Below are 14,166 nucleotides of genomic sequence, written 5' to 3'. Positions count from 1 at the left end.
CATTAAGTAATGCTCATGACTAGGACTGGGAACCTACTGGTACCTCACGATACGATATGAATGTGAATATGAATAAGCAGTGACTCAACAGTAAATGACCTACAGTCAATGAATAAGTATTTAGTCAACCACTAATTGTGCAAGTTCTCCCACTTGAAAATATTAGCTAGGCCTGCAATTGTCAACATGAGTAAACCTAAACCATGAGAGAGAGAAAATGGAAAAAGCCCCAGAAAATCACATTGTTTGATTTTTAAAGAATTTGTTTGCAAATCATGGTGGAAAATAAGTATTTGGTCAATACCGAAAGTTCATCTCAATACTTTGTTATGTACCCTTTGTTGGCAATAACGGAGGCCAAACATTTTCTGTAACTCTTCACAAGCTTTTCACACACTGTTGCTGGTATTTTGGCCCATTCCTCCATGCAGATCTCCTCTAGAGCAGTGATGTTTTGGGGCTGTCATTGGGCAACACAGACTTCTTTCACAGATTTTCTATGGGGTTGAGATCTGGAGACTGGATAGGCCACTCAAGGACCTTGAAATGCTTCTTACGAAGACACTCCTTTGTTGCCCTGGCTGTGTGTTTGGGATCATTGTCATGCTGAATGACCCAGCCACGTCTCATCTTCAATGCCCCTGCTGATGGAAGGAGATTTTCACTCAAAATCTCTCGATACATGGCCCCATTCATTCTTTCCTTTACACAGATCATGACAGATCGTCCTTGTCCCTTTGCACAAAAACAGCCCCAAAGCATGATGTTTCCACCCCCATGCTTCACAGTGGATATGGTGTTCTTAGGATGCAATTCAGTATTCTTTCTTCTCCAAACACGAGAACCTGTGTTTCTACCAAAAAGTTCTATTTTGGTTTCATCTGACCATAACACATTCTCCCAGTCCTCTTCTGGATCCTCCAAATGCTCTCTAGCGAACCGCAGATGGGCCTGGACGTGTACTTTCTTCAGCAGGGGGGGACACGTCTGGCAGTGCAGGATTTGAGTCCCTGGCGGCGCATTGTGTTACTGGTAGTAACCTTTGTTACTGTGGTCCAAGCTCTCTGTAGGTCATTAACTTGGTCCCCCCGTGTGGTTTTGGGATTTTTGCTCACCGTTCTTGTTATCATTTTGACGCCATGGGGTGAGATCTTGCATGGAGCCCCAGATCGAGGGAGTTTATCAGTGGTATTGTATGTCTTCCATTTTCCAATTATTGCTCCCACAGTTTGATTTATTTACACCCAGTGTTTTACCTATTGCAGATTCAGTCTTCCCAACCTGGTGCAACAATTTTGTCTCTGGTGTCCTTCGACGGCTCTTTGGTCTTGGCCATAGTGGAGTTTGGAGTGTGACTGACTGAAGCTGTGGACTGGTGTCTTTTATACCCACAATGAGCTAAGGTTGGGGTTGAGGTTGGGCGTCGTGCACCGTCAATGCAGCCTTAGAGTTAACTGAGACACTATTATGGTGGAAGATTTTGGTAGCAACTTGTTGGTTCCTTTTTATTTTTTCAGATATTGACATCTTTTTAAAACGATATCTCGATTCTTGGCAGGAGCATATCGATAACCTTTTGGGATACAAAGTATCACGATATATCAACATTTCGATATTTTGTCACACCCCTACTCATGACAGTGTCATGTCATAATTCTGACGATCTTATGACGTTGTCAAATAAAGTGTGAAAGGGTTAATATCTTTTGGTGTAAATATCCCACAATACAGTGAGGACAGCGTAAAGTCTCGTGCGGCTTATCTATGAACAAATGCCGTTTTCGTGTCAAATTTGGTGGGTGGCGCCCTAAAGTCAGGTGCACCTTACAGTCCGAAATTTACAGTCCTCAATTGGCGGACCGCGGTCCACGACTGGACCACAGCACACCTCTCTGCGGACCCAGAGCAAATGGCACTTTTCAGGAAACCCCCCGAAAAAAACAACAACTTATTTTCAACATATATTTATTTGTAGGAATCGCCAATCTATCGCTAAGCGCAACTATTCTATCACTAAATTCTGTTTCATCTTTAGTCAAATCTCTTCCATGTTCCCACTTCTGTTGTCATCTCTATGACAACGATGCGGTGACTGGCTGAGAGAGCCTGCATGGATGCGCTGATTGGCTGAGAGAGCCTGCATGCTGCTAGCTAGACTTGACGGACCACAGCAGTGTGAAAAACGAGTCGCAACCGGCACTTTGCAATCAGTTCACATGCCATCAGTGGAAGACCGAATCTAACAATATTTCATGCTCAAAGTTGACCAAGAGAAGAAAAATGGACAACGAAAATCGCAGTTTCAATGAGGAATGGACTGACAAATATGCGTCCATTTTACTAACAGCAAGTACCAAACCTATGTGCTTAACAAGTTTAAAGTAGGGCTGTCAAACGATAAACATTTTTAATCGAGTTAATTACAGCTTAAAAATTAATTAATCGTAATTAATCGCAATTAATCGCAATTCAAACCGTCTATAAAATATGCCATATTTTTCTGTAAATTATATATATATTCTGTAAAATAAATTGTTGGAATGGAAAGATAAGACACAAGATGGATATATACATTCAACATACGGTACATAAGGACTGTAGTGGGCATTTCACTCTACTGTCATTTAAATCTGTCTATGCTGTCCTCACTCCGAAGCGTCTACTTTTTCCAAAGCTAGACGGCTAGTGAACGACGCCCTAATAATTCTTCTTCCTTTTTCATCTGATTTATTAATAAAATGGCCTCAAACCATTGTCCTCTTTAGACCGTCGTAAAACTACAAAATAAAAGTACACAAGCATTGGATTAGCAACAACGTTAGCTTAGCACGCTATACAGGTTCACTAAACATAAACAAAAAGCGTCTCATACAAAAAATATAACATTTCGCTTACTAACATAATATGTACATTCTTTACAACAACCATACTTACGGACAAATCTTGTCCAAGGATCATATAAGCACAACATTATCAGCCCGAGACGTCGTGCAGCCATAACGAACTGGTAAGAAAACAATAAACCATGTCGCAAAGCGACCACAAGAGTTCGCTGTTGGACAGCATAAAAAGCCTTGCTGTAAAACTTTCCAAAAGGCAGAATACTTTCTGAGCGGGACATGTGCGTTAATTGCGTCAAATATTTTAACGTGATTAATTTAAAAAATTAATTCCCGCGCGTTAACGCAATAATTTTGACAGCCCTAGTTTAAAGACAATTGTGCTGTTAAAAGTACAAATGTGAGACGCCATTATGTTAAAGAGCACAGCTCTTTTCAAGAGAAGTTTCCTCCTAAATTAGAATTAAGGATTGAGGCAACAAATTGAGGGAAGAAATTAACAGGTTGAAGCAGTCGTATCAAGAGTCAAAGCAAGATTATTGTTAAATCTATGACACAACAACAAATTGCACGGAGTGCTCACTCAGAGTATCGTGGGTGTTGGCCAGACATATGAAGCAGTTCTCTGATGGAGAAATAATAAAAGAGTAGGACTGAAGTGATGGCAGCAATGTACGAAGGAAAAGAAAAGGAGAAAATGACAACAAAAATCAAACAAATCTCACTCCCAGATTCATCAACCACAAGATGCACTGAAGTACTGGCTGATGATGTGAGTAAACAGCTTTGTGACCCCCAAATGCCATTTCTCTCATTGAGCAGTGCTTTACAGTTAAAGTTACTGTCAATAATTATTATTAGGGTTGTTCCGATCATGTTTTTTTTGCTCCCGTTCCGATCCCGATCGTTTTAGTTTGAGTATCTGCCGATCCTGATATTTCCCGATCCGATTGCTTTTTTTTTTTTTGCTCCCGATTCAATTCCAATCATTCCCGATAATCTTTCATTTTGGCAATGCATTAAGAAAAAAATTAATAAAACTCGGACGAATATATACATTCAAAATACAGTACATAAGTACTGTATCTGTTTATTATGACAATAAATCCTCAAGATGGCATTTACATTATTAATATTCTTTCTGTGAGAGGGATCCATGGATAGAAAGACTTGTAATTCTTAAAGGATAAATGTGACTTTGTATATTGTGACTAAATATTACCATCTAGTGTATTTGTTGAACTTTCAGTAAATGATACTGTAGCCATCTGTTCTGCCCAAGTGCATGAAGGGAAGTGCACTCATGACTGTGCGTAGTGGTACCAAATGATATATCTTCTCTGCGTTGGGAAATAACAAAGGGTGTTAAGAAAAACATCAATTACTACCTTTCTTCCCCACATTGCTTCCCACGACGTTTCTAATCGTAGGGAGAGGGATCGTAAGGCTTCAGCCAATTAAAAAAAGGCTCCAAAGGCTGCCAAAATTCACTCTACTCATTTTACGCTGCCTTTTAGCTCTATATATAGGTAAAACGGCGCCATTACAGATTGAACGCAACAATGCGTGAGTGGGCCGTGCAGCGCATGCATTAATTGCGTTAAATATTTTAACGTGTTAAAAAAAAAAAAAATAATAATAATAATAATTACCGCCGTTAACGAGATAAATTTGATAACCCTACCTTAACCCTAAACTAAAGACTCTGGATGAGTGTAACATATTAAGTCTGTAACGGTAAATACAATTAGAAAACGATTTATTTAAAAAATATATATATATTAAAAAAAGGCATGTCCGATATTTTTTTGCCGATTCCGATACTTTGAAAATGACGTGATCGGACCCGATCGATCGGCATCCCGATCGACATCTCTAATTATTATGTTTGCACCTTAACCCTTTAAGGTCTGGGCCTATTTTGTCTGATTTTGCATGCCTTTGAAGTTGCCTTTATATTTCAAAGAAAGAATTGTTTACGATGGCCTGGTTTGGTCCCTTTTTTTGTGACACCTTGAACTTCATGTCCAAACTGTTGTTTCATTCACTGACCAATTATAAATCATCATTTTGGGCCCAAAAAGACCAAAAATTCCAAAATCGTTTTGTCAAATTTTTTAATATTGATGTCCAATTGACAACCAAACATGCGTAACGAACCGTTTTGAAACTTTGTAATATTTATTCAACATGTTAGGATGAACATTCAACCAAAAAAATTTAGAATAAATAGTCTTATATGTGACAATTCAACATAAACAACAGGTATAGCCATAGGCGTTTTTTGCCTTTATACATGCTCTAGTCAAAACAGGTTATATACAGCAGACCGAACAGTGAAAAAATATATACCATCTAACACAAAAAGTGTTTAGAGGCCATCTCTTTATGAGTTTAGGTATTGCGGCCCATCACCTGATGAAAACTATGTACACACAATCAAGCTTCTTGAACACACATTTATATAGACAAATTGAGAAGACTGATTGTGGGGAAAAAATATATATACAACATTGGGAGAAAAAGTATTTTCAAAAATATTTACAATAAACAAGTTAAATTTTTTTCAGGCATGCCACTCCGAAAAGCAGTTTCGTCCTGGAATTCGACACAGGGCGACATCACACAGCCCACACTTCCATGGGGTGTCGGTCCTCTTTCCACCCTTCCATTTTCATTTCACTTTACTTTCATTGTCACTATAAATGTACATGAAAAAAAGTCAGTATTTATGAAAATAATAAAGTATAAAATAAAAATATATACAGCAATAAATAATAATGGAAATCTATATGTATGACAATAGAAAGAATATCATAGCTGAATATGTGCTACATCCCTAATCTTCATATAGAAAGAAGATCATCACAATTATAAATTCCTGCCTGGGATCCCCACAGTGCACGTACGACTTTGATCTGATATGCACATTTTATTATTATATACACAAACACACACTTATATTGCATCAAAATTAACTTTGTCTTGCAATATCAAAAGAAACTTTCAAAAGAAACTTTTTCAGCATCAAAAAAAAAAAGTGAGTTTGCTTACCTCTGCTTGTCGATGGCGTCACCCACGTGTTCAAATCCGTCACTATCTTCACTCGAGGACTCTTCCGAAGAAGACGATGACGAATTTGGACCATCCTCTTCCTCAAGTTGATCAAAAAGCACAATTGCCTGCGCTAAATTAAGTTTTCCGTTCATTCTCAAAGTCACACAAAGTCGCTGCTCGAGCCACACGGCCGTCGCTCGCCCCCTCGCTGCTTCAGAACACTCCTCCCTCTCGTTCGGTGGAACCTCGCACGGCAGTTATATTTATTTAAAAAACGCATTTTGTGCTTCCACTGTGACTTCGAAAGGGTTCGTTTGATTTGTGTTTTTTTCATGGAGCTTCCGTTTTGAAAAAGGACAAGAAATGATGGAAATATAGACATAAAGAAATGATCCATGCAGCGTTTTAATGTTTTTTTGAGAGGACAATAAAACTATAAAACTTAAATGACAATATCTCACGTTTTAGTTGGTCGATTGATTTCAAATAATAACGAGAGTAAACCGCAACTTCCGCACTTTAAAACGAGACCAACCAACGGCATGTGGGTGACGTAATTAAAACGTGAGGGCGCTTCAAAGACGACGTGCGCTGAGGACGCGCCGGCGCGTCCTTCGACTCTCAAGGGTTAATGACAGAGCTTGTCATTTATGTTCTGTACATGTGAACATGTATTGTACTACTTGCACGTTTTCTTTTTTGTCCAAAAGTGTTTTAAAGTTACAAAATGTACTGTCAATAGTTATTGTTTGCACCTTAATGACAGATCTTGTCAATTATTTAGTGTACATGTGTAAACTTTGTACTTGCATGTTTTTGTTGTATTTTATTTTAAGTCAAGAAAATGTTTTGTTAATTTATTTTTATTTCATCAGAATGTGCATTGTATTTTTGTTTGGTCAAAAGAAAACCACCTTTACCACCTTCGACCTGCCTTGTACTTGACCGACCTTCATAAATGGTCCCATGCTTGTATGAAAAAAAAAAAAACAACAACTGTGGACCCCTGTTATAGATAAATGAATAAAAATGACTTACTTGGAAGGCATTGAGAGCACTGAAGATATAGGCAATTACAACCGATAGGTGGACCAGTACTCCGCACAGCCAAGTTAAGCCCAGGACGGGCAGAAGGATGAGAACTGGTCGAGTCACAGCCCTGCAAACAAGGTAGAATATGCACCAAGTGATGAGCTAAAAACAGGTTTATAGCAGTATGGCCCTGCAAAATGGCTGCACCATCTTCCCTCACTGATGCTGATTTGTTTGATTTGTTTCTGCATTTTACACAAATCTCAGTAAACTGTAGAAAATAGGACGTCAAATAAGATTTAGGGAATGTCACAAAAAAAAAATTTAACCGTCCTAACGTTTCTAAAATTTGTGGTACATGTGTCTTTCAAACATTTTAAGGGATGAGGCAAAAAGTCCTTTTGTTTGACCCACTATTGTTGCCACCTTGCTGCACCTGGGGATGAGATTGAGTTTTCCGATGGTGCTGTATCTGCAAGGACAAAGCCAGAACTCACTTTATTCTCTTTTATGTTCAAAATTTCTTTCCATCCCCAGATTGCGCACTCTTGTGCTGGCACAGACTTTTAGACAGTTTGTGTAGGAATAAAGACACCCACTTATATTAGGTATGGTGTAGTGGTATGTTTAACATTAGGCTGAAGGACATTTGACTGAATAGCACAACAGAATATAGGGTCTCATCAGATGGGGTGTAGCAGTACATTCTGGGCCCAAACGACACTCAAAGTAAAGCCCCACCATATCTTTATCATTGGTTGACAACAGAATATGACAATAGACCATATTCCATTATTCATATTCCTTGCATCTCGTTTGTGGTTACTTTATCTTTGATCGTTTTTATTGCCTGTTAAATCTTTTCTCATCCATAAATATCCCCAATTACTTTATATTGGTGGTGGAGGCTATCCCAGCTGACTCGGCGGTGTCCACCCTGAACTAGTCACCAGCCAATCGCGGGGCACATACAGTGGGGCAAATAAGTATTTAGTCAAGTTCTAAGTCAAGTTCTCCCACTTGAAAATACTAGGGAGGCCTGCAATTGTCAACATGGTTAAACCTCAACGATGAGAGACAGAATGTGGGAAAAAAAAAAAAAAACAGAAAATCACATTGTTTGATTTTTAAATAATTTATTTGCAAATCATGGTGGAAAATAAGTATTTGGTCATTACCAAAAGTTCATCTCAATACTTTGTTATGTACCCTTTGTTGGCAATAACAGAGGCCAAACGTTTTCTGTAACTCTTCACAAGCTTTTCACACACTGTTGTTTAGAGGTGTGCATCGACACTGCCCTCACGATTCGATTCGATTACGATTCGGAGGGCCACGATTCGATTAGATTCAGAGGGTCACGATTCGATTCGGTTCGATTCGGCAATGCATTGCGATGCATTAAAGCCTGGGATGCATTAAAATTCTAAAGCAAAGCATATTTTTCGTGAATCGTGAGCCAACACAAGCGGACAGACATTAAACAACTTTTTATTGGCTCTTGTGTCACTCCTGGTTGAAGTCAAATGAAAATAGTATACTTTCATATATATTAAAAAAAATCAGATCACAGCATTTAATTGCTTTGAATGAGACCAGGGCTTTCTCTTTTTTTTTTTACACACAGTAGCAGCCTTTCACACAGTGCAACATCTGAACTCCTGTGCAAAATCAGTAATAACAGTCACTGTATTTTAGTCACAACGACCCATCAATAAAAATATTCAAGTAAATATTAAAGAAAACGACAAAGAAAATATTGTAGTGCAGCAGCATCTTTATCGCAATATCAATCCAGGGATCAGTTCAGTTGCAAACAAAACATCAACTAAATTGCAATGTAGAACAAAAGTAAAATGTAGGCCTAGCCTATCTTATACCTATAATATTTCTCGCTCCCTCTTTCTCAGTTTCAGCCATTGTTATGTTATGTCCTATCTCTCTGCTCTCTCGATTACAACTGCGCTTGTTTGTGACGTTACTCCGGTGAGGAAGCGGATTTGGGTTCCTCGTCCCCCTTGCATAGAGGTTAGATCTTGTGCCCGAACCCGATCCGACCCGAAATGTTAAGCATTCACGTTTCGGTGGGTCGGGTCGGGCCGCCGCGCCGGACTAATAATTTTTATTTTTTTTAAATGCGCAGAGGTCTGTGGCGCAGCCCTCTTTTTCTTCTTCTCCTCCCATTATTTCGTTGTGTGAATGCTTTTATAATTCTCATAAAAATATGTAGACTATTTAAATATTGAGTAAACTTGCGTTTTTTTCCTGCCAACTGAGAATTCGTTACGAAAGACACTTTTATTTATGCACACAAAGGCAAATGTGATCCTTTTGAATCTTCTCCTCTGTGTGTCTGTAAAACCGTGTTTTTTGTTTTTAATTAAACTTCCCCAGCGTTATTTCGTTGTGTGAATGCTTTCATAATTCTCATAAAAATATGTAGACTATTTAAATGTTGAGTAAACTTGCGTTTTTTTCCTGCCAACTGAGAATTCGTTACGAAAGACACTTTTATTTATGCACACAAAGGCAAATGTGATCCTTTCGAATCTTCTCCTCTGTGTGTCTGCAAAACCGTGTTTTTTTTTTTTTTTTTAACTTTCCCAGCATTATTTCGTTGTGTAAATGCTTTTATAACTCTTTTAAAAATATGTAGACTATTTAAACAGTAAGAAAACTTGAAGAAATGAAAATAAATTGCTGCTGCTGCATTTTTTTTTCCGCATCACTCGGCTCGGGCATGCAAATCTATAGTTAATTGATCTGGCCGGTCGGGCCTCAATACCAGCGGGCCGTGCTGGGTTGGACTGGAATTTTTTAGGCCCGATCTAACCTCTACGGGCTTGCTTTGAATGTAAAGTAGCTCTCTCTACAGGTAAACATGAGAATAACAATACAAATGGGGAAACCAAATCCATTGCATCACCGGAATTGCGCAGGGAAGATTTTTGAACGTACTTATATATTTTAAAATGCGCTGAATCGATTCAGCGTGTTGCCCGCATCGAATCGAATCGTCCCTGCCCCGCATCGGGATGCATCGCTGCATCGATTATTGTTGACACCCTTACTGTTGTTGGTATTTTGGCCCATTCCTCCATGCATATCTCCTCTAGAGCGGTGATATTTTAGGGCTGTCATTGGGCAACACGGACTTTCAACTCCCTCCACAGATTTTCTATGGGGTTGAGATCTGGAGACTGTTTAGGCCACTCCAGGACCTTGAAATGCTTCTTACGAAGCCACTTCTTTGTTGCCCTGGCTGTGTGTTTGGGATCATTGTCATGCTGAAAGACCCAGCCACGTCTCATCTTCAATGCCCTTGCTGATGGAAGGAGATTTTCACTCAAAATCTCTCGATACATGGCCCCATTCATTCTTTCCTTTACACAGATCAGTCTTCCTGGTCCCTTTGCAGAAAAACAGCCCCAAAGCATGATGTTTCCACCCCCATGCTTCACAGTGGGTATGGTGCAATTCAGTATTCTTTTTCCTCCAAACAAGAGAACCTGTGTTTCTACCAAAATGTTCTATTTTGGTTTCATCTGACCATAACACATTCTCCCAGTCCTCTTCTGGATCATCCAAATGCTCTCTCGCGAACTGCAGACTGGCCTGTATGTGTACTTCCTTCAGCAGGGGGACACGTCCTGCACGCAGTGCAGGATTTGAGTCCCTGGCGGCGCATTGTGTTAGTCATAGTAGCCTTTGTTACTGTGGTCCCAGCTCTCTGTAAGTCATTAAGTAGCCCCCCCCGTGTTTCTGGGATTTTTGCTCACCGTTCTTGTTATCATTTTGACGCCACGGGGTGAGGAGAGAGTTGAAAGTCCGTGTTGCTCAACGACAGCCCTGAAACATCACTGCTCTAGAGGAGATCTGCATTGAGGAATGGGCCAAAATACCAGCAACAGTGTGTGAAAAGCTTGTGAAGAGTTACAGAAAACGTTTGGCCTCCGTTATTGCCAACAAAGGGTACATAACAAAGTATTGAGATGAACTTTTGGTATAGACCAAATACTTATTTTCCATCATGATTTGCAAATAAATTCTTTAAAGGGGATGTTTCGGCAAAGGGGGTGTGAGACATCAATAGAACCGTTATGCGCCAAGATAACAAATATTGATAAAGTTAACAAAAAAATCAATCACATTAATGAGCAATTATCGAAAATAGATCGAAAATGACGAACACTACCGAAAGTGTTCCGGAAACAGCCGAATGGGGCGGCGACGTCACGACAAGTGATTGAAAGTCGAGGCGGAGCTAGGTGCCATTGTTTTTTAACGACGAGAGAGTAGCGTTGGGGTTTGTTTGACCAAAACATCACAACAATGGTTCAAAACTGCTGTGCTATGTGGTGTACAAATAGTTGTTTATCGGAATATAGTATCCATGAGTTCCTGAACGCGAAAAAAAAAGCTGGACTACACAGAAAATGGGTAAAGTTCGTCCGTGCAAAGAGGGCTAATTTTCTAGACACAGCCTCCGGCACGCTTTTCTGTGGTGCGCATTTTCCAACTGAAAGCTTCTCGAACTATGGACAAGAGAAATCGGGTTTTGCTAAAAGATTGCTGCTCAAAGGAGATGCGGTGCCGACCATAGATGCACAGCCACCTAAATGTCCCGAGATATCAAGAGAGAGACGATGACTGCTAAAGGAGGCTAAAGCTACGCAAAGGAGGGAGCAGCCAAGCTTGAAATGGCCAGAGTGAGTACTCTTTTATAATTAATAAAAAAAAAATGTCACGCCTTTGGATACAGGACTCGACACATGTATAAATGATCGTTCGTAAAATATATAGAACAAATCCTCTGATCCCGTTCATATTTGTGTCTGTTGGCAGAGCGAAAAGCTATGATAGCGCAATAAATTATAATTATTCTATGCATTCCTTTATTTTGCAGTCACGGTGTATCAGCTTCACAAAAAGAAATGCTAAACAAATCATTGGTGTTTCCCACACGATCTGCTGCCGATGTTTCATCAGTGTCATTGCTCCCCTCAATGACCGTTTCATTACGCTGCATTGGCGTTCGTTTGGGCTCAAATTGGTCACCTATAACACCGATTAAAGCTTTGCAACTCTCCTCGTCACCATTAGATGAACATTCGTTACGTCCTTCTACGTCGGATTCGTCGCTGAAACTAGAAACGAAATTGTCTGCCATCATCGCCGCCATTCAGTATTAAAGCACTGAGCCTTTTTCTTGTTGAAGAAACAGCCCTCACTGCCAACTCTGAATTCTCTTTTATTGACAACGAGCGGTGTTTCTTCATGAGGGAACCTGGAATATGTGCAGGACGAACACAATGCATCAGCATAAACAGCTCAAAACACCCCTAATTCTCCCCACACTAGAAGGAATTATATTGATGCAGACAGGCGCTGCCCCCCTAGTGGCCGGTGGCACTCTCTTCACTTGACGTGACGTCACGCACACAATCTGCCAGATCTCGGGCGCCGGTCGTTTTAGCTTGACAATCGAGCCAAATTTCTCTCATTTTCTTGTGTGTAATTACACGAAGTGGCATGATATGAATACAAAAGGCATGCGTTTATGGATAAATGATGGAATATCAAAATTTTCCCAGGGCGCTACATCCCCTTTAAAAATCAAACAATGTGATTTTCTTTTTTTTTTTTTCCACATTCTGTCTCTCATCGTTGAGGTTTAACCATGTTGACAATAACAGGCCTCTTTAATATTTTCAAGTGGGAGAACTTGCACAATTAGTGGTTGACTAAATACTGGACTGTCTCAGAAAATTAGAATACACAATATTCTAATTTTCTGAGACAGTCCTGTACATTAATCCACCATTTAAAGCAGGGGTGTCCAAACTTTTTGCAAAGGGGACCAGATTTGGCGTGGTAAAAATGTGGGGGGCCGACCTTGGCTGACGTCCTTTACATAGAACAATATACAGGACTGTCTCAGAAAATTAGAATATTGTGTATTCTAATTTTCTGAGACAGTCCAGTAATTATTTACCCCACTGTACAGGTAAACAGCAAAGCATTCTCATTTACATCAACGAACAATTTAGTCTTCAATTAACCCATGATTCTTGTTTTTGGAGGGAAATCCTGATAAAACCTATGACATCTGGACAGTGAAATGGATGTGCGAATCAGTTGTCCACGTGACCACCTCATTTACCTTTTTGACCGTGATAAGAAAAAGGCAGTTTATTTCAATTTAAAATAATCCCTTTTTTGGTGGATTAATTGTATAGAGCCTCTCTAACGCAAAAAACCTTGGCAGCATCTTGACTACGTATTTCATGTTATTTATTTTTTAAAACTTTTTCTCGCAGGATTTTAGAGTAGAGAGCTTAATGTTGGCGGTACAGTGAAGAAAATAAGTATTTGAACACCCTGCTGTTTCGAAAGTTCTCCCACTTAGAAATCATAAGGGAGGCTGAAATTTTCCTTGTAGGTACATGTCCACTGTGAGAGAGATAATTCAAAAAGAAAAATCCAGAAATCAAAATGCATGTTTTTTTAACAATTTATTTGTGTGATACAGCTGCAAATAAGTATTTGAACACCTGTCTATCAGTTAGAATTCTGACCCTGAAAGACCTGCTAGTCCGCTTATTAAAAGTCCACCTCCATTCCATGTATTATCTTGAATCAGATGAACTTGTTTGAGGTCGATAGCAGCATAAAAAACACCTGTCCACAACATACAATCAGTAAGACTCAAACTTATAACATGGTTAAAACCAAAGAGCTGTCCAAAGACAAAATTGTTCACCTCCACAAGATGGAAAGGGCTACAGAGCAATTGCCAAGCAGCTCGGTGAAAAAAGGTCCACTGTTGGAGCAATCATTAGCAGTGTTGGGCACGTTATTTTAAAAAAGTAATTTGTTATAGTTACTCACTACTTCTTCCAAAAAGTAACTGAGTTAGTAACTGAATTACTCTATAGTAAAAGTAACTAGTTACCAGGGAAAGTAATTATTTCCGATACTTTAAAAAGAACTTGTTGTATGTCAAAGAATTTGAAATCTTCTGAGCAGTATTCGAGTCAATTGAATAGAGAAGAACAGGCAGGTAGTTGTGTTATAGAACCTTGTAATTTATTGCACCTCACCAGCAACAGATTTATCCTACATTTGAAGTGCAACAAAAATAAACAGATTTGAACTGCTTACCACAGATGTCGACAAAAGCTTTGCCCCTGGACATAAATTACACTTTACATGCACGTTCTTTCCTTTAATTTCG

At 39.3% G+C, this 14,166-nt stretch overlaps 1 protein-coding gene across 1 annotated transcript in view; it reads right to left on the bottom strand.

The window, feature by feature from the left end:
* The window catches only part of adgrd2 (adhesion G protein-coupled receptor D2), a 76,035-nt gene that overhangs the window by 20,408 nt on the left and 41,461 nt on the right, over positions 1-14,166 (bottom strand). Inside the window, exon 19 of the mRNA XM_057832957.1 lies at positions 6,936-7,056. Within this exon, the coding sequence (XP_057688940.1) occupies positions 6,936-7,056 (121 nt within the window). The remainder of the gene's footprint in view (positions 1-6,935; positions 7,057-14,166) is intronic.

The sequence above is a fragment of the Corythoichthys intestinalis genome, chromosome 3 (assembly GCF_030265065.1).
Source record: "Corythoichthys intestinalis isolate RoL2023-P3 chromosome 3, ASM3026506v1, whole genome shotgun sequence".
In the NCBI taxonomy this organism is placed as follows: Eukaryota; Metazoa; Chordata; class Actinopteri; order Syngnathiformes; family Syngnathidae; genus Corythoichthys; species Corythoichthys intestinalis.
This window is presented reverse-complemented; position numbering and strand designations above follow the sequence as displayed.